Here is a 17,806-nt window from a genome sequence, read left to right on the forward strand (position 1 = left end):
AAACTGACTTAACCACTGCACCATTCCTGCACGAGCTGTTGATGTTCCAATGAACAGACTTTGAGAACCTTAATTATTAGCAACAAGGTCTTGCTGAAGGATTTTAAGCAGAAATAATATGAGATCTGCTTTCTTGAAAGATCACTCTGGCGGCAGAAGAGAGAATGTACTAATGGTAAGATTAGAGGAAGGAGAGGAATTAGGAGGCTACTGCAATGGTCCTTTAGTTTGTTCAAGTATTCATTCAACATGTATTTTTGTTTTGTTTTGTATGCTTTGTTTTGTTTCAACATATATTTTTGAGCATCTCCAAAAGTCTGAGAGATGGGGAAGCATGGACAGGTTAAAAAATGTAAAGGGAGGTGAAGTACAGAGTAAAGGGAAGCATTTAGGATGACTTCTAGGTTCCTGGCCCAGGTGAATGGAGGTGACATAAACTAAGGCTGGAAATATAGGTGGTTACACAGGTTTGAGGGGAAAGTTCTGGCTTTGTGAACTTCAGATTATCTGTGGGTCATCCAAGTAGACCCAAAGGCATAGGAGTTAGAAACACGAGGCCTGTGGTCAGAGGAGAGTCTGGGCCATAGATAAATTTGGGAGGTACGTGGAGAAGAGTGAAAGCCCAAGAGTCAACAGAAACTTATAGCAAAGCAAATAATGGTAATAAAAGCAACTAATATTTACTGAGTGCTGGGTTAGCGCCAGGTGCTGTACTCAACATGTTTCATAGACTTGATCATCTAATTGTAAGAGGTAGGAATACAACCATCTCCAGTTTATTTATGAAGAAACCCAGGTGGACAGAATCTAGGTAACTCATCTGAAGTCACACAGCTAATAAGCAAACAGAAAGAGGAGACACATCAACATTTAAACAGTGGGTGGGGAGAGAGGAGCCCCTGATGCAGCGCAAAGAGGAAATTGTGGATAGGTTGGGCTGAAGCAGGAACAGGCTGTGTCTTGGAAGCCAGGGGAGTAGGAAGTGCAAGAAGGAGAGAGGCACACGGGGCCACGTGCCACCGGGAGGTCAGTTGAGATAAAGACTGAGAAATGACTCCTGGATTTGGCAATTCTGAGGTCCTTCGTGGCCTCTGTGAGAACAGTCCCAGTGGGGAAGGGGAGCCCAGCTGGGGTAGGTTGAGTAACCCGTAGAAAGCAAGAAGTGGAGACTCTGAAAGACTCCTAGCTGAGAAGGCAAGGTGAGAGAAGGCAAGCAAACCAGAGGGAGACCAATGGCCAGGTCTAAACTATAACAGTGAGTACAAAAAGTCAGAGCATCAACAGCTCCCGGTTACTAAGGACTCCCTGCATCCTAAGCACTTTCAATTGATGGCCTCAGCTGATTCTAAGAGGGAGGCATTCCACAATCACTAACTCACTGAGGGAGGTAGCAACAATTATTACCAGTCTATTTTAAAGATGAGGAAACTGAGGCACAAAGCGGTCAAGTACCCTGCCCAGGCTATACGGCTAGTAAGTGGCCAAGCCAGGCTATGATCTCAGGTACTCTGGCTTTTAACCTTTCTAAATACAGGCATGTGCAGGAAAAAATAAAACCTACGTTTTAGGCTGTAAGAATGAAATACAGTGTTTTGTACATAATAAACATAATTTTTTGAAGTTTATTAAAAACTTTCAAAGTCAATTCACTAAATATTAATTCAGTTCCTACTGCCAGGCCCCTGGAGTTACACTGTGAACAATGACAGACACAGGACTGGTGGAAAACATAAAGAACATGCAAGAAATTAGATGATGCTGGGCTTCCCATGCTAAGGGACCCCTTGATGAGGTGAGAGGCAGTGCTGGAGCCAGACTGCTCCAGTTTGTGGCCCTGGACATGTTATTAACCAGCTTGTGCCTCTGTTTCTCCTTCAGAACTGATAATAGCAACCATCACCTCTGACCAATGGGTGGGACCAAACAAGGCTGGAAACGGAGTCTGGAGGTTCAGGTCACAGGCTCTGGAGTCAGAGAGACATGGGCTTGAATTCCAGTCTACTACTCACAAGCTGTGTGAGCGTGCGTAAGTCACCTAACCTCTCTAAACCCATTTCCTCATAGGGATGTGATGGGAAGGAAAAGAGCTAATCCTGATGCAATGCTCAGAAAGAGTGCCTGGCAGACAACAGGTGCTGGATAAATGTTAGCCAGTTAGCCAGGGAAGACAGTTCTGGGTGGGGGGGTAGGGCAAACTCAGAGGGGTGGGAGGTGAAGCCTACAGAAAGACTTGGGGTCAAGCAGAGGTGAGCAGGATTGGGGAAAGGTGGACAAGGGTCAACAGCAGGAGGTACTCACATTGGTGAAAGGAGGCTTGTGATGCTGGTACTCAATCCAAGGAGGTACAGCCAGGGTGCGGTTCAACAGCCTTGCAAATGCCAGGGAGCCCAAGAAATGATCAGCCTGGTTCCCAAAGCGCCCTGGATGGTATATTGCAGGTGAAGTGAGGACTAGGGCGTCGAGGGCTTGGGGCATGCAAGGCTCAGAAAGGATGCAGAGCCAGGAGTGTGGAGGGCCAGGACACCAAGGAGAGCCAGGGGACCTGGCAGCATGGGATCAAGTCTGGACTCCTGGGTCTGACGGTCAAGGCCCTTCAGGCCCTGCCTCTTCTGCCTCAGCCACTCCAGGTTCTTTGCTGTTTCCCAAACATGCTCTACACTTCCCATCCCCACCCCATGCCTTTGCTCTTGCTGTTCCATCAGCCAGGAGTGACCTCCTACTTCTATTTCCTCCCATCTGCATGTGAAGGGGTAACTCCAATGCCTCACTCACCGGGATCCTTTCACTACCTCTCTGCCATATTCAGTTCCCCTCCTCTGCCTCCCACCTTGGATATGAGTTACTTGTGGTTCTTCACTCTTCCTAGAATGTCCTTTCCCATTTCCCGGCCTTTGGCTGTTTCCTCAGCCTGTGAATGCCTCAGGTGCAAGGTCCCTGTCTGACTCTTTCTGTTATCCCCAGCATGGCATCCATTCCTTCATTCCACAAAGATTGTGAGAGGCCACAATGTGTCAGGCTCTCTGCTAGGTGCTAGGACACAGGAGTGAGCAAGAAGGACAAGGTCTCTGCCTTCAAGGCATTCACAGTCCAGGTAGGGGGACAGTAAACATATAAACAAATATACAGTGATAAATTTTGATAAGTTCAAAAAAGAAGTGAAAAAAGTTTGGTGATGGAGAACAATGAGGAGGAGATTATTTGGGTTGAGGTCAGTGAAGTCTTTTCTGGTGACATTTAAGCTGTGGCCTGAGGATGGGAAGGAGTTGGTCTGGCACAAGGCAAGAGGAGGGTGTTCCCGGCAGAGGGAAGAGCACAGGCTGCAGGACCTCCGTATGTGTAAGGAACGGAAAAGGATAACTGTGCCTGCAGCTGCAGGGTCTGGGGAGAAGGGTGTGGTGGAGATGATGCGCAGAGGGCCACATCATCATGGTTAGGAGTGTGGAGGATTTTAGGAAGAAATAACTTTAACAGTGACGATCCACCACTCCCATTTAAATTGCACCCCTCAGCCAGCTTTTAGATTCTCCCTTACCCTGCTCTATTTTATTTTCCCATAGCACTCATCCATAAATACTATGCGGTTACTTATTTTTTATATTTATCTTTTATGGGCTGTCTTTCCCAACTAAAATGAAGGCTCTACAAGGGCATGGGGCTTTCTGTCTTATCACCACCGTATCCCTGGAGCAGAGAACAGGGCTGGGCACATAGTAGGTGCCCTATAAATATGTGTTGAATGAATGAAAGAATCGCCCAGAGCTAGCGTTGGGTCAGTGACATCAAGTCCTGCCCCACTAACTCCATTTACTGGACTCGGGGCTGGCTTAGGCCTTGTGCAAGACACATCGTAACCTCTCCCGGCCTCAGTTTTCTCATCTGCCAAACGGAAGGTTGGACACAGAGGTCCCCTCAGTGCCCTTGCAACTGGGGCAGAAAGGAAAGGAGCAGGCCCTGCCCCGCGCTGGGGTCCTTTCCTGGACCTGTCAAAGCGTCTCTGGGCGCCTCAGAGAAATGGCTTCTCCTCTCTGGGCCTCAGTTTCCCCATTTGGACAGAAGGCTCGGGAGGCCTTACCCATGCATGGGCAGTAGAGCAGGTAACCCGCCGGGTCCCAGGAGCCCACAGGCAGCCCCGGGAACGGCAGAAGCAGCAGCAGGAGAGACACACGCGGCGGCAGGGGCGACGATGCCCACGCGGCGGCTCCCATATCGGCCCCAGAGCCAGGGCGCTCCGCGGCTCGGAGGCGGGGAGGGAAGGAAGGGCGCGAGCATCCGCCCCGCTCCCGTCAGCCCCCGCGCGCCGCCCGCGCGCCGCCCCGGCCGCTCTAGCCGGCGGGCAGGCGGGACCATAGAGAGCCCGCGGCACCGCCCCCTCCACGGGCCGAGCGCCCGCTCGCGCGGCTCCCACAATGCACCGCACAATGGCCCGACCGCCGCCACTACCGGGGCCTGAGCGGGCCTGGCGGAGCCCGAGCGCGGCCCGGCCCGCAGCGCGGGGCCCGGAGCGCGGTGAGTGTGGGCGAGGGCCCCGGGGGACGGCGGGGAGCGGGGCGGGAGGCAGTCTCGCTGCGCCCGCGCGCCCGGCACCCGGAGCGGCAGCGCCCCTCATCTCTGGCCCCTCAGCGCGGTCGCCCACACCCCCGACCCGAGGGCCCCTCTGCGCCATTCCGGCCCAGATAGGCCCCAGGGTGACGAAAACTTTCCCCGGACCCGATACCTGGGTCTGGGGGACCTGAAGAAACCCCGCTGGCCCCCTCCCTTCCGAGACGTGGAGCCTCAGCCCTGGGGGGGGGGTCCCCCACTCCCGACCCCCCAGGCTCCCTGGAGACCCAGATAACGCGCTGCTGACCTTACCAGGGACCCGGGTCTGGGGGACGCAGATAAGCTGCACCTGCTCTCTCCTCTCAGACACGCCTACCCGGACCCATATAACCCCCTTTCCTGCTCCAAATAGTTCGCTCTTTCTCCTCTGTTTCATTTCCCAGAACCACATAACCCCTTTTGAGGCTTCCCCTAATTATTTGGTTCTGGGGAACCCAAATAATTTCTACCCATAGTTCCCTCCTCGGCGATCGTACTCCCAAACTCTAGACAGCTTCCACCCGGTACCATTTTGAGACTCTTGAAATTCAGGGAATTCGCTTTTATCTTCAGCCCCTTTAACCCTCCAGCCCGTGTAATCCATCCCCCACCCCCCACCGTCTCTCTTTCTTTGCGGAGGGTGGGGTGGGGGTCTCTTAGGGATCGAGATAACTTGCTCCTCCCTCCCTTCCATTCCTGAGACCTCCTCCAGACTTCTTGCTGAATTTCTGTCCCTGGTCCGGCAGCCGTCTACCCCCAGCCCTCCCAGCCCAGGGGCGTTTAACCTTTTCCCCCATGCAGTATGGTGGTCTACAAACGAACCAGGAGACAGGCTGTCCCCTGCAAATCCTGTCCTGGCCCCATCTCGGTGGGGGAAAGGGGCTTGTAAGGTGCAAGATAAGGGGACGTCGGGTGTGGGGAGTTGGTACTTTCACCGGCAAGTGTTCCTGTGTCCTGGCGTGTGTGTTTTACCACCTGTCTGCCTGGGACTCTGAAAGAGTCTGGCCTGGGGTTGCTAACCCTACCGCCCAATGTGAGGCCACGGGATTGGGGGGGGTGGTGTCTAATCAGGTTTCCTCTTTGTGAAAATGGGGCTGTTGTGAGTTGCAGCCATTTGCTCAAGGCCTCCTTAGGAGGGGGAGGCAGCGGGAATCAGAGGAAATCATGAATCAAAAGGACTCCAAAAAGGGTCCATCTACACCGATAGAAGAACTAGCAGCCCCTGTTAATCCTGTTTGATGTCTCCTGGAATGATGCAAGTCATTGAGACGCTCCAGCCTCCCTGTAATTTAATTCTCCCCCCACTCTGGAGTGTATGTGTGTTTGTGTGTGTGTTTTGGGGGGGCAGCTATACCCATTTCCCCCTTTCCTTCTCACCGTTCTCCAGTCAGTCAGTGTGTCTTTTGGATTTGTTTCTGATGCCCAGGTCAGGACCTGTTTTTTATCTCTAAGTCTATTTATAATTTCCCAGTTGCTATTTTGGGTTCTGCTTAAGGGAAGATTGTGTCCACCGCAAGGAAAGTTCCTGGGTGTGTTTCCTCCTCGGCAGGTGTTGAATTGAGTTCTTCAGATCCCCAAGTAGCTCTTGGGCAGCAGGGATAAAAGCTATTTTAGGGTAGTCACTGAAGTGGAGCTGTTAATCCTCTGTGGGTCTCTCTAGTTAAGAACACTTACAGATTAACCCTTTCCTTGGTGCAGGGGCGCTGTTTCTCAACAGTTTTGGGGGGAGGTTTGAGAGAATTCAACTGTGGCAGCAGAAGGTGGGAACATGCAACTCAATACAAAGGCAAAGATAATAGCTGCCTTTTGTTGGGTACTTAGAGCAAGCCAAGCCCTGTGCTGAGCCCTTTGCATACCTGACTAAAATAATCCTTACAACAAGCCTGTGAGGTAAGTATTTTTAGTTTTACAGATGAGGAAACAGGCTAATAATGGAGAAAGAACGCAGTTTCTATAGAGATGATGTAACACCATAAAAACTATAGTTTCATCAGAGGGCAGCAGGCATCATGGCACACAACAGAGGACAGACAGACGAGGAAGCGATTTGTCTCCTTTAAAGGCTTCCAAAGAGGGCCATACAGAGTTTTTAGCAAGCATTTGTATTTGGGGTATGGGGCCTTAATAATAAAGGAGATTCCTACAGTGAGGGAACTCTGGCCCAGGATATGGTGCTGGAGGAAGATAAAGTAAGGGGGACTGGCTCCAGGGGATGTGCTGAGGGTTAATTGTGAGGGAAAAGGGGAAGGCTGCATTCTGGGGAGATGTTGGGAAGGGAAGGAAACTCACTCTGAGGCCTGAGAAGACTCATCTAGGGAGAAAAAAAAAAGTAGTACTATTCAGGCCCCGTGCGGAAAAGAGGGAGACACAATTTAGACCTCAGAGACAGCACTGTTTGTATTTACACGTTTTATGTCAGACATTTCAAGAGTGTTTCACTGAATCTTCCATGAGAATTTTATAGGTAAGGAGAACAAATGTCTGTTTTAGAAATTGAGGAAACTGAGGTTCAGAGAAACTACGTAACCTGCCCATGGTTTCACAGCCAGTAAGTGGCAGTCTTCTGATAGCAAGTCCAAGGTTCTTTCCACAATACCTCCCTCTTCAGATCAGGCGCCAGAAGGAATCTTAGGATGAAAATATACCGAGTTATACCAGTAACTGGGAGGGATTGATTGTGTTTGTTTTATGGGAACAGGTTCTGTCAGCTTCTGTAGTTGTTAAGGTTAGAGTATGAGACCTGAAGAGCAGCTTTGAAAGAGAAGCAGAATTTTTTCACAGTTTTGCAGAGGAAGATGTCTGAAGGAATAGGCCTTCGGATAATGTGGGAGAGGCCCAGGAATCTTCCTGGATGAAAGGAGTTTGCAGACAAGGGACAGAGGGAGAAAAACTAGATTTCCAGAAGGGTTCCTAAGGTAACACTAAAGCCATAGCCCCATTAAGTGTAAATCAAGGCAAGCACATGGCTGCTGCCTTCCTCCTTTGGTTCTGTCAGTACAACCTTGAGAGCTCTTCTTAGCCACCATCAACCTCTTTCCTAGAAGCCCATTACTCACTCTTCCAGCAGCAGCATACTAAACTGCTGTGTCTTGTTTGTGCTTGTTCAGGAGAACAGATGAGGTGGACGTGTGGGAGGTGGGGGACGTACTGTTCTCTTTCTGAGTTTGCGTGGAATTTCCAAGGCTAGGCTCCTCTCTCACATCAGCCAAAGTGATGTGACTTGCTTCCCTCTGGCTGCCATTCCCAACTTTCCAGAGGCTGAGGTGCATGATTTCACATATTGGTGGGGGGGAGTGCAGAATTTGACTTTGAAGGTGGGAGAAATTCCCTCCAAACTAGATGTTCAAATTCGTGCTCGCTCTCTACCCAACTCCAAGCTGCCTAGTAATCGCTGGTATTATAAACAGGTAATTCCACCCTTTGGAAGAAGGAGGGGACTTAAACAATGAAAGCCAGACATCAGAGGCCTTTGAGGTTTATCGTGAAGCAGGCAAATATGCCATGATGACTCGAAGGCTCAAGCGGGACTAGTTTTTAGTGCTAACACGTGACTCATGCAAAATGCAGCCACCTTTGTGCAGATCTTTCTAGGCAAATCTCCACTCGTGATAGGGAGATGTTTATCATATTACATTGCAGTGTTTCTTCAACAAGAGGAATGGTTCCTGAACAGGACGTAGCTTATGTTAATGATGAGCAAAGCTCTCTCGGGCATAAACCCGCTGATCCCATCATCTCGTTCACGGCCAGCCTGTTGGTTGAATGGTCACTGTAAGCAGCAGGTGCTAATGAGCTGAGCAAGCATTCTTTGGCCCACAGCTAGTTTGTGCAATTGGAGCCCTCCCCAGATTCTCATGGACAATCCCCAGATACCCCTTTTGCTCCCTTCACATGGAAAAGCCTCATGACCAAATTTTGGCATGACCTCTTCAAAGGAAATCCCCCTGTTATAGCAAGTTGCATTGGGGTTGGTAATCTTGTGTGATGAGCTTGTGAGTGTGAATGTGGCTCTTTTGTCCCCCTTTTGAGAATCAGTACGGTAATGCCCGTTCTCTCTTCCTCTGAGTTGAGTCAGGAAAGAAGTTGTGTCACCTTTGCTCCCCCGCCCCACTCCACAACCCAGTAGAAAGCATCAGACTTCAAGATATTGGCTCCCCACTTTGGAACTCAGTTTAAACCAGAACTTCCTGAGCATGTTAGCCAATAAGAATCCACTTGCATTCAATGACTGATTTACTCATCTAAAAGAAAGTTGAAAGTCCTTTTCTAGATGTTAGGTGTATGGAGATGAAAAAGATGTGATCTGAACTCTCAAAGAATCAGAGTTTGGTGATGGAGTCTAAGTTCTAATGCAGGTGTGTTACTTGCTCATAATGGAGACATTCCCGTGTTCTATGAGGGTCTTTGGGACCCTCAACACCTTGCGTGTTCGACGGGCTTTGCTAAAGAAGTATGGTTTGGGCCCTGAGACCAAGAGACCCAGAGTGGTGGTTGAGGGCGGGACAGGACTAGTACTGGTTTAGTGGAAATGCTGAGTCTGCTGTTGCCTTCCTCAGACAGAACCTCTTGATGTCGATATGCTGCTAAGAAACACATCTGGCGCAGGGGCTGACTCTCCAGGGTGTAAATTTCCTAAGTAATGGCTTCTTCTTTCTCCTCTGATGCCTTTTGGGCATTTTATTGCTCCTTAGCACCTCTATGAGGAGAATTGTAGAAAGTGAGGAGGAGGTAGGGTGAAGAGGAGGAGGAGGTGCTGCTATTCCTAAATTTAGTGGAAAGGATGTAAAAGCGAAGTTAGAAGGGAAAGTCTGGAGTTTAGGGCTTTTACTTCCTCTGATTATCCTGTTTTCCTATTAGCCTAGGTGGTACTTGTAATAATAGTTACCACTAAGCACTTACTAGGTGCCCAGTCTTCTGCTGAATGCTTTATATTTATTATCTCATTTAATCCTCAAAAGATCCTTATGATGTAGGAGATTATTAAGCCCATTTTGTAAATGAGGGAACAGATCAGGGAAGTAAGTAATTGGCTGAAAGTCACATGGCTTCTAAGTGGAAGGGCTGGGATGGAACGGGGATCTCTCTGCCTCCAGAGCCCATGTTTTCATGGTATTGGGCTCCCTAACACCAGGTGTTCTGATGTTTCAGGTGAAGAGATTGTTTTCTGAAGGCTGCGTTGGAGGCTGTGACAGAGCACAGAGCCCTGTGGAGCTGATGGGGAGGCTTTCTCAATAACATGGCCCTTCGCCATTAGCCTTGCCATGACCACATTTTTCACCAGCGTCCCCCCCTGGATTCAAGATGCAAAGCAGGAGGAGGAAGTGGGCTGGAAACTAGTTCCCAGGCCTCGGGGCCGGGAGGCGGAGAGTCAAGTGAAGTGCCAATGTGAAATCTCGGGGACACCCTTCTCAAATGGGGAGAAGCTGAGGCCTCAGAGCCTCCCCCATCCAGAGCAGAGACCGTATAGCTGCCCTCAGCTGCACTGTGGCAAGGCGTTTGCCTCCAAGTACAAGCTGTATAGGTAGGTGATACTCCCATACCTCTTCCTGCCCTGAGGTTTCCAGAGGATGAAGCCAGAGAGACTCCACTGAGTGTGGGACTTTATCTGTGGCAGAAGAGTAGAGGTTAATTTGTCCCATAAGTGTACCCTGAACGTCAACCGTTTGAGGTCACTCACTGCAAAATAATGGTGGTATTTTTTATTCAAACACTAGAATCTGATGGGTACAATATCAGATAGCCATGAACAAACTAGATAGAATTTTTTTTTTTCAATACAGGTATACCTCATTGTATTGCACTTCACTTTATTGTACTTCTCAGATACTGCGTTTTTTACAAATTGAAGGTTTGTGGCAACTCCCAGTCAAGAAAGTTGGCCCAGTTTTCCAACAGCATTTGCTCACTTCATGTCTCTGTGTCATGTTTTGGTAATTCTCACAAAAAAAGATTATAGCTTGCTGAAGGCTCAGATGATAGCTAGCATTTTTTAGCAATAAAGTATTTTTTAATTAAGTATATACATTGGTTTTTTTAGACATAATGCTATTGCACACTTAATAGACCACAGTATAGTGTAAACATAACTTTTATATGCACTAGGAAACCAAAAAATTCATGTGACTCCTATTATTGTGATGTTCACTTTATCGCAGTGGTCTGGAACCAAACCTGCAATATCTCCGAGGTCTGCTTGTGCTACTTTCCCCACCTACGTCAGGTAATGGTCAGAATATTAGCCCCAAATTAGGAATCAGTTTCAGAAGTTTAGAAGGAAAAGGAGACCCTCAGGTCCAATCTGTAAATTTTAAAGTGCAGGCTCAGAGTGGAGAAGTAACTTACCCAAGGTCTATAGCTTCTTAGGTCCTGCAGTGCCTCTTCTACTGAACTAGCATGCCACTCAGATGATTACTTATGTCTCTGTAGAGTCCCTGGTGTCCTCTGGGTTGGAAGATTGCCTGAAACTTCTAAGCCCAAGAACTCCTACTTAAAGTGAAATGGAATGTGAAAGCCCTGGTGTAAAGCAGATAATGACAGAGCAGCTTTGAAGGGAGGGGGGCCTGCTCAGACGTAATTTTGATTTTATCCTTGCCTTTCCATCAGAGGACCATGAACATGCCCTTTACCAATAATGTAGACTTCCTTATGCACAGTCATTCATCTCTTGACTATTATTTATTGAGCTCCTGCCACATACCAGGCACAGTGTTCAGTGATACGGACAGAATAGTGAGCCAGACAGATGGGGGTGCTGGCCCTCCTTGAGTTTACTGTCTAATAGCAGGGACAGACAGTAAATGAGTAAATACAAGAACAAGATGACCACAGAAAGCCTCAGTTCCTTATCTGGAAAACAGTTGATAGGAAGGAACTAAAACAGGTAACAGGGTAGCGTGTGGCCAGGATTGCCCTCATGACAGTTCTGTGGTCCTCAGGAATGCTTTGATTCTGTGTGCTCCTCTGTCTTAGGTGGGTTCCAGTTGGGGCTGTCCTCTTAGACTTTCTTAGTGACAGTCTGAGTGTCAGTGGGAGGCTACAGGAAAGGTCCTGGGCCAGGAGACAGGAGCCTTGACTCCACCCATAGTCACTGTATTTTAGGTGAATTACTAAACCTCTCTGGGCCTTAGTTTCCTCACCTTCAAAATGAGGGAAGTAGACTGTGGATCACTCAGCATCTCCCTCTCATACGTTTTCATGGCAGTTGTGTCACAGGAGGTTAATAGTAACCCTTATAGGTGTGAGCACTCACACATAGCATGAGGGTAATGTGTACGATTGATACGAATCACTGGGTGCTGTGCTAGAGACAGCAGTGGCATACCTAAGTGAACCCGGGTCTCAAGAAGGTCTGTGTTTAAATTCAGCCTCTGCCACTTACTGACTGGTGAGTGGGGCTGCCCTGTGCTTCAGCCTCTTAGGGAGAACAAGGTTAATCACACAGCTCACACAGGGCTTGCAAACCGTGGGACCCCCAAGTCTTGCTGAGTTGATTCTGAATGTACTATGGAGCTCTGGATTGCAGTTCCTGGATTCTGAGCTGCTTTCCAGCCAGAAAGGAGCAGGAGCAAACCAAGGGACACTGAGGTGCCATATCACAAAAAAACATTTTTTTAAATGTTGCTGCTGTGCTTGCTTCGGCAGTACATATGCTAAAATTAAATGTTGCTGCTTTGTGTGGCAAACAGTTTAAATGGTACCAGTGGGCATGCAGTGAAAAATGAATTGTCACACTCGAAGCCACTATTCTCCTCCCCAAAGGCAGTTTCTTGTGTATCCTTGTTGAGACATTCAAACGTGTATTCCCTTCCTTTTTTATTTTCACAGGGGATTGTATTACACACACTATACTGAACTTCCTTTTTTGACTTGGCTCCCTATATCTTCAGATATTGTTCCAGATCAGGAAGTTTAGATATATTTCATTCTCCCTTTATTGTGTTATTTAAATTTTTGTAAATACACTTTTTTTTGCAAAGGAAATGCATTCAAAATTCAAAAGGTATATAATGAAAATTCTCCATCACACCCATAAAAGCTGCCCATTTCTTCCCCCTATAGGTAGCCAATGTTGTCAGTTTCTTGTGTAGCCTTCCAGAAATATTTTAAGCTTATACAAGCAAACATACATATATCTTCCCTCTTTTCATATGTATAGTACCATTCCATAGGGACTATTCTGTCTCATAGGATTTTTCGACTTAAGTGTATCTAGGAGCTTGTTACCTGTGGTACATATAAAGCTGCCATTATTTTAAAAAGTTGAGTTGGGAATTCTCTGGTGGTCCAGTGGTTAGGACTCTGCGCTTTCACTGCTGAGGGCCCAGGTTCGATCCCTGATCAGGGAACTAAGATCCCACAAGCCTCATGGCCAGAAAAAAAAAAAAAAGTTGAGTCATTTTATGGACTTAGAATAACTTAATCAGTTCCCTATTGATGGACATTTAGATTGTTCCTGATTTTTTGCTACTAAAATCAGTGCTGCAAAGAATAGCAGTACACGTGATTTTGCAGGTGGTCAAGGATATCTATAGAATACAGTTGGCATGGTATTCCATTCCATTGCATGGCTGTACCATAATTTTTGTGTCTAGTTGCCTGTTAGTGGACAACTCAGTTGTCTAGCCAGCCCTTATGATCTCATTTCTTTCTCCTGTCCTCCATCCCTGTCTCCAGGCACATGGCCACTCACTCAGCCCAGAAACCCCACCAGTGCATGTACTGTGATAAGATGTTTCACCGCAAGGATCATCTGCGGAACCACCTGCAGACGCATGACCCCAACAAAGAGGCCCTCCACTGTTCTGAGTGCGGTAAGAATTACAATACGAAGCTGGGCTACCGGCGCCACCTGGCCATGCATGCCGCCAGCAGTGGTGACCTCAGCTGCAAGGTGTGCCTGCAGACCTTCGAGAGTACCCAGGCCCTGCTAGAGCACCTGAAGGCCCACTCACGCCGGGTAGCAGGTGGTGCCAAGGAGAAGAAGCACCCCTGTGACCACTGTGACCGGCGGTTCTATACTCGTAAGGATGTGCGGCGGCACCTGGTGGTCCACACAGGCCGGAAAGACTTCCTGTGCCAGTACTGTGCCCAGCGATTTGGCCGCAAAGACCACCTGACACGTCATGTCAAGAAGAGTCACTCGCAAGAGCTGCTCAAGATCAAGACAGAGCCAGTGGACATGTTAGGCCTACTCAGCTGCAGCTCCACAGTCAACGTGAAGGAAGAGCTGAGCCCTGTGCTGTGCATGGCCTCTCGGGACGTGATGGGGGCCAAGGCCTTCCCTGGCATGTTGCCCATGGGCATGTATGGTGCCCACATCCCTACCATGCCCAGTGCGGGCGTGCCACACTCCCTGGTGCACAACACGCTGCCCATGGGTATGAGCTACCCTCTGGAGTCCTCACCTATCTCTTCCCCAGCTCAGCTTCCTCCAAAATACCAGCTTGGATCTACCTCATACTTGCCCGACAAATTGCCCAAAGTGGAGGTGGATAGTTTTCTGGCGGAGCTTCCTGGAAGCCTGTCTCTCTCATCCGCTGAACCCCAGCCCGCCTCACCTCAGCCGGCGGCAGCTGCGGCCCTCCTAGATGAAGCACTGCTCACCAAGAGCCCCGCCAACCTCTCTGAGGCCCTCTGCGCTGCTAATGTGGACTTCTCCCACTTACTGGGCTTTCTTCCTCTCAACCTGCCCCCGTGTAACCCGCCCGGGGCCACAGGAGGCCTGGTCATGGGCTACTCCCAGGCCGAGGCGCAGCCCCTGCTCACCACTTTGCAAGCTCAGCCTCAAGATTCCCCGGGAGCTGGGGGACCGCTGAACTTTGGGCCTCTGCACTCCTTGCCTCCTGTCTTCACCTCTGGCCTGAGCACCACCACCCTGCCTCGTTTCCACCAGGCATTCCAGTAGCCCCAAGGAGGACCTCAGCTCAGTCTTGGCTCTGTCAGGGAGTCTCAGTATCTACCCCCTATGCATCCCCCATGAAGGCAGCTGAGCTTTCAGAGCTGAGTTCAAAAAGAAAAAATTCCAGTATCTGTATGGAGCACTTGGTTTGGGGGTTGGGCTCCAGGATCAGTTCCAGGAGGAGCCTTGAGCCCCAACCCCATGAAAAGATGTCATACAATAGGACTTCAGGTATTTTTACTTTTTTTTTTTTTTTTTAAAATCTGAATCGGGAGCCACACCTAGCCCTCTCCCTCTCCAAAGCATCAGAACCTCCTTCTCTTTGGAGAAGGGAGAGGTCTCTTGGAGACACAGAGGGTTTTACTTTGGATGACCTCGAGAGAAATAGCCCAAGAAGCCCGTCTTCTGGTCCCAGCCTGCAGACCCCACAGCAGTTGGTTAGGCCCTGCTGCAGAGGGTCCATCGCCTGCTTCCAACCAACAGGCAGGAGAGAGGGCCTCTGTTCTTCCCCATCACCTCCATCCCTCCTGTCCTAGCACCTCCATTTTCAGTGTTTTCCAGCAACGGTACCGTTTACACAGTCGCCTCAGACACACCATTTCACCTCCCTTGCTGAGCTGTATAGCCTTAGAATGATTGCAGTGAACATTGTTTACACACCGTGAATCCATTCCCACCAGTCCATTCCAGTTGGCACCATTCGGAACCATTTGGTACCTGGTGTTAACTGGAGCCCTGTTTACAAGGCGGAGTCGGGTCTCACTGACTTCTCTTCACTTGAGGTCATATTTTTCCCCTGTGGGGAAATAAACTGACTTTGGACTGCTTCCGTCTCTGCCATCTTCCATGACTGTGTCTGTTCCTGCCTTCCTCGGCAGAGTCCACAGGAGACAGGCAAGAAGATTGGAGCAGTTTTCTCACAGGTCTGCAATTCTGTTTTTCTCCAAGTACATCATGACCCCCTCATCCTCCTTTTGAACTGGAGAGGGGAAGAAATGATAAGGCATGCCCACTTCCATCACCCCCTGCCCCAATTCTCTAATCCCCACCCTGAATGTCATGAGCTTTTATCATTAGTCTTGGAACGAGGGACTCCGGTTCTAGGCTGGTGTGGATAGCAAAGGAGAGGGTGAGACCTCATTTGTCTCTCTCCTGTCTCTTTTCCAGGAAGTTGTGGAATTGTTGGAAGAAGAGTTTTCAGAAAGTTGGGACTGGGCAGATAGTTGAGTCCTAATCTCTGGGTGTACATCATTGCCTCCTATACCAAACTTTTTTCTTCTCCACAGTGTTCCTCCTCTCTCTTCCACTTTGCAGTCCCGTGGACTCGGGCCCACTGTGCCTAGGCTTCTCTGCTCTCCATCAAAGAACTTCCATCTTCCTTTTGTGGCCCCTCTCACTTTTGCCCCCAGTACTCAGCAAGTTTCTTGCAACAAATGATTAGTTCTTCTCTTCTGACTTGTGGGGCTCCCTGCCACAGACAGCACAGCTCTTGCCCAGCTGAACCCCATCCCTGCTTCATCTCAGTTCTGCATGGGCTTCGCTCTTCCCACTCGTGGAAGGGAGGCAGCTCAGGGACCACCAGTGTGGGGCCCTCTTGAGACACTTCCACTCTGATTCAGAAACACACTCCTACCTCTTTACTGTTAACTCCTACAGATGCAGCCAGCAGTTTCTGGGCGCTTCTCTCAGCAGGTGCCTCATACTGGCTTCTCCACTAGGGTTTCAGGACAAACTACCAAGGAACTGCCTCAGCCTCTTCCCAGTCCTCCCCCGCCCCCTTCTGTCTAGAAATCACTTTGGTTTATCATCAGGAACTGAGCAGGTCCAAGACCCAGGCTTCTGCTTCAGCCCAGGCCAGTACTCTTCCTTTGAGGTGAAAGCCTTAAAATGTTGCTCCCTGGCCCTTGAATGGAAGCAATGTGGAGTGAATAAGCATGTTTTAATTTAGGCAGGCTAGTTTGGGATACCTTTTTTAAAAAAAAGACAAAACCAGATATAAAGGTGTCTGGCAAGATTAGAATCAGAGTAGGTGATTTGCTTCTAAAAATTAGTTTCAGTGAGTCCCAGGGACTAATTAAGGTTTACTTTTAAAAGCGTCCCCTTGGTACGCAGCCCCCTCCTGCATGCTGTGCATGTTATTGGGACTCGTATACAGGAAATGGTATGTGAGCATCCAAACAGGACTCTGCTGCCATTCTCCTTGTCGTCTCTGATCTTCATCACTAGACCCAGCAACCCTCACCCCTCCCTGCCACCTTCCCTGCACCTTTCGGTTACAGAGGCAAATGGGCCTCTGGCCACAGGATATAAAGTCTTGGGCTGTTAGAAGAGTCCCCTCCTCTTTGCCTGCTCTTTCCTGTCCCTTCCTTGAATACTCTCCCCCATTAGTGATGCTGGGAAACTCAGGACAGGCAAAGCAACTATTTAAAACCTTGTAACTGGGGCCTTGCCCCTCCTCCCCTCACTTCTTCCTTCCGTCCTGTTCCTCTTTTCTTCTTCCTTCAATGCCCTTCCCACCCACAAGGAATTTTCCTATCACTGTGAACTTTGCTGGTGTAGAGGAACATCTGCCTTCACCTTTTTTTTTTTTTTTTTGGGCCATAGACACCCAGCCGTTTCTTAAACCTCCCCAAAATTTAAAAAAAAGAGTCCATATTGGCCTGGTTGTTCAAAGGATAAGAATAGCTTTATCCTACTCGGTACCAAACCCACTTCAGTACCCTCACTGAGGCCATGAGAGCCTAGGGGTTTCTGCCCAGGACAGGAGCCATGGCATGTTGGCAGAGACCAAACGGGGACCAGGAAAAGGGGTGATGTTCCCTTCCCCCACCACCTCCAACCTCTGTCAGCATGAGCTGCCCTGAACAGTGGCAGGCAACTCCCCCTCTGCACAGTAGCTGGTCAGGGTTGAGTGCAGTCCTGGGGGCCAGGGGATAGCATGCCCAGTTGTGTCAGTTCAGAGGATCTGTGCACATCTTAGAGAGGTGAGAGGTAGGGAAAGGAATAACAATTGAGTTTTTTTCCCTCACCCTTTTACAATGGCATTTTGTTAATGGAAATATGGGAAGCAGGTGTGATTACTTCTTTTGCTCGTAGATATTGTCCTAAGTTGAAATTCTCTCACTGCCCTAAACTTTCCCCTAGTAGCCCTTTAAGTCCCTACCCCCCTTCTTTTTGGTAGCTGTTTTCTCCACCCCTCTCTCCACCTCCTCTCTTATCTAGGAGCTGTTTTTAAGCACGATTTTTTTTTTAACAGTTTATATTGTACAGGATCAATATTTTGCTTTTTAACAAGGATATTTATGTAATAAGAAACTTTGCCTTAGGCAG

At 48.9% G+C, this 17,806-nt stretch overlaps 2 protein-coding genes across 6 annotated transcripts in view; one reads left to right on the forward strand and one right to left on the reverse strand.

Annotated features, from left to right (window-relative positions):
- The window catches only part of POFUT1 (protein O-fucosyltransferase 1), a 28,758-nt gene extending 24,459 nt beyond the window's left edge, over positions 1–4,299 (reverse strand). For 2 of the 4 annotated variants that reach the window (XM_082432220.1, XM_082432218.1), the window contains exons 1-2: positions 4,073–4,299; positions 2,299–2,420 (exon numbers count right to left, since the gene is read on the reverse strand). In XM_082432220.1, coding sequence (XP_082288346.1) covers positions 2,299–2,420; positions 4,073–4,205 — 255 coding nt within the window. In that variant the 5' untranslated portion in view covers positions 4,206–4,299. The remainder of the gene's footprint in view (positions 1–2,298; positions 2,421–4,072) is intronic. The other 2 variants (XM_082432221.1, XM_082432219.1) reach the window with 2 other exon arrangements.
- Positions 4,300–4,366: 67 nt separating this feature from the next.
- On the forward strand, positions 4,367–17,124 carry PLAGL2 (PLAG1 like zinc finger 2). Of its 2 annotated transcripts, XM_082432194.1 has the most exons (3): positions 4,367–4,506; positions 9,727–10,099; positions 13,252–17,124. In XM_082432194.1, exons 2-3 carry the CDS (start codon positions 9,840–9,842, stop codon positions 14,480–14,482), a joined length of 1,491 nt encoding a protein of 496 aa, XP_082288320.1. In that variant the 5' UTR covers positions 4,367–4,506; positions 9,727–9,839; the 3' UTR covers positions 14,483–17,124. The 2 variants fall into 2 exon arrangements, with proteins under 2 accessions (XP_082288320.1, XP_082288321.1); XM_082432195.1 differs by lacking the exon at positions 9,727–10,099 and having other exon boundaries at positions 4,410–4,506.
- Positions 17,125–17,806: the final 682 nt, after the last annotated feature.

The sequence above is a fragment of the Balaenoptera physalus genome (assembly GCF_965194825.1).
Source record: "Balaenoptera physalus genome assembly, chromosome: 16".
Taxonomy (NCBI): domain Eukaryota; kingdom Metazoa; phylum Chordata; class Mammalia; order Artiodactyla; family Balaenopteridae; genus Balaenoptera; species Balaenoptera physalus.